The 2,470-nt window shown below is 48.3% G+C and overlaps 1 protein-coding gene across 1 annotated transcript; it reads left to right on the forward strand.

Annotated features, from left to right (window-relative positions):
• The first annotated feature begins 483 nt into the window (after nucleotides 1-483).
• On the forward strand, nucleotides 484-2,470 carry vps45 (vacuolar protein sorting 45 homolog). Its single transcript, XM_043684111.1, has 4 exons — nucleotides 484-614; nucleotides 1,408-1,468; nucleotides 1,799-1,878; nucleotides 2,333-2,470. The coding sequence occupies exons 1-4, from the start codon at nucleotides 495-497 to the stop codon at nucleotides 2,414-2,416; spliced, it is 345 nt and encodes a 114-aa protein (XP_043540046.1). The 5' UTR covers nucleotides 484-494; the 3' UTR covers nucleotides 2,417-2,470.

Here is a 2,470-nt window from a genome sequence, read left to right on the forward strand (position 1 = left end):
TAACCCGAGACTGTACCAGGGGAGAGTGACCATCACTCACTGTCCATCTAAGACCATACAGCACCAAGGGAGAGTGACCATCACTCACTGTCCATCTAACCCCAGACTGTACCAGGGGAGAGTGACCATCACTCACTGTCCATCTAACCCCACACTGTACCAGGGGAGAGTGACCATCACTCACTGTCCATCTAGCCCCACACTGTACCGGGGGGAGTGACCACCACTCACTGTCCATCTAACCCCACACTGTACCAGGGGAGAGTGACCATCACTCACTGTCCATCTAACCCCACACTGTACCAGGGGAGAGTGACCATTACTCTCTGTCCTCGGAGTGTTTGATGGGGACAGTGTAAAGTGAACTTTAGTTTGATAGAGTGGCGAGTGTTTCTTTGTGTCTAAGTTTGTGCTGACAGCATGTTGACTTTCCCTGTGCTGTTGGGTGGTCCGTCTGAAATATGCCCTTGCTTTCACAGACCAGCATCATTAGCATGGTATACACACAGTCTGAGATCCTACAGAGGGAAGTTTATCTTTTTGAGCGCATCGAGTCCACCAACCGTGAGACCATGAAACACCTAAAAGCCATCTGCTTTTTGCGGCCTACCAAGGTAAGTGCCACCCACTTACTGCCTGCCCATCTGCCTTGGCCCTTTGTAGGCCAGTGTGCACACCTAACGTTCAGCTCAGATGGGAAATGCTGGAGAAGCAGAGGTTTGTTGTGGCTTCAGCATATGCCTTCACTGTTGGGGTGAAATGATCGAGCGGGGGATGTGATAGACTTGGCGATAGAGTCGCTTGGTTGTGTCAGAGTGTGTTTTAAAAAAATTCTCAAGGTCAGGTTCGTAGGAGAGTAGTCTGACACAGAACAAACGACCAAGAGGCGAGTCTGCTAGAATATGAGCATTTTATTCCCCGCAGCGTCGCCACAACCAGGTCTCATACTTACAACGGGTCTGGCTTATACTCACTCTACATGTTACCGGAACTGGGAGCCGTCAGTTCTCGTAGAGCGGTTGCCAACAACCCACGCTCGGCGGTTAAACGTAACCCCGGAGCAGACTCACCGAACTGGAGACTTTTCCAGCTGATATACTCTTTTCCAGATATAAACATTCATGTGAACAGCAGAGCAAGGCTAAAAAACACATTCCATTCTGGTTACATACAGATAAGAAGATTCACACGGGGAGGTGTGTAATAAGATTCACACGGGACTAAGCAACACCTCCATTCCGGTTAGATTCACACATGTATTGGGACATAATTTTTAACCGTTTCACCACAGAGTGCAAACTAGTGCAGGATGGATTTTGGGGCTGCACTGAAGTAAATGGCAGCAGGGTGACAGTGGAGTTCAAACTGTCCGATTTCCTCCTGTAATTGTCCATTTCTGTGTTCTAGGCGAACGTTGAATTTCTGATCCAGGAACTGCGCAGACCCAAGTATGGCCTGTATTTTGTTTGTGAGTACTTGACTGTCACACTGCTGATTTCACTTCTGAGATTGGAGCTGCTATCCCGGTAGCTCAATGTATAAAGGGATTTGAGTGGCTTGGCCACACACAGCAGCATAGAAATAAGTTCAATGTGCAGGACTGCTGATGTGAGCTGGAGGTTACAGTTGGTCTGAGTACCCTGGGCACAGATCAGGGAGTGGATCCCAGGCCCCTTGCTGCTGAGTGAGAGATTGGTCTGTATGGGATCACAGCGAAGGCTTCATGCTGCAGCTCCTGTCTCCTGAATCTCAGTAGCTGGCTCCGAGTTTACCTTCCTGTGTCTCTAACTCTCTGCAGATTTCAGCAACGTGATTAGTAAGAGTGACATCAAGAGCCTGGCAGAGGCAGATGAGCAAGAAGTTGTTTCTGAAGTTCAGGTGAGCGGCTGTTAGTTCGTTCTCCAGAGCGATGGGTTAAAGGATCCCCACCCCACCCGGAATTGGACAATTTTCCCGTTCATTATTTCGGTGAACTTGGCATGTGGGGTCACTTTGCAGCTTTCTGTAATTGGGTCCCTGCTCCGTTAAAATACCTGTGTCTGGGTTTGCTATATCGCTCTTGCTCATGCTGGACCAGGGTTTTCTCCATTCCAGTCATTGGGTGGCACAGTTCTGTGGATTTGTGGGAGAAAACAAGGTGTTTGAAACACTCAGCAGGCGAGGGCTGCATTTCTCCGAGTGGAGCACTGTTAGTGTTGAGTACTGTGACTCCCCCCACCACAACCTGGTGACCTCCACCATCTACATTACAGTCCTTATCTGATGCAGATAATTTAAACAAAGTGAAGTCTGCTTTCTCTCTGTCATTCACTTTGCTGTGATTCTGTTTCAGGAATTTTATGGAGATTTCATTGCTGTGAGTCCACATGTGTTTTCCCTCAATCTCACTGGTTGTGCTCAGGTGAGGAGACAGTGACTCTTATATAACTTCCATGTGTCATATATGTGAGCAATGACTGCAACTGAGAAT

Source organism: Chiloscyllium plagiosum, chromosome 51 (assembly GCF_004010195.1).
Source record: "Chiloscyllium plagiosum isolate BGI_BamShark_2017 chromosome 51, ASM401019v2, whole genome shotgun sequence".
In the NCBI taxonomy this organism is placed as follows: domain Eukaryota; kingdom Metazoa; phylum Chordata; class Chondrichthyes; order Orectolobiformes; family Hemiscylliidae; genus Chiloscyllium; species Chiloscyllium plagiosum.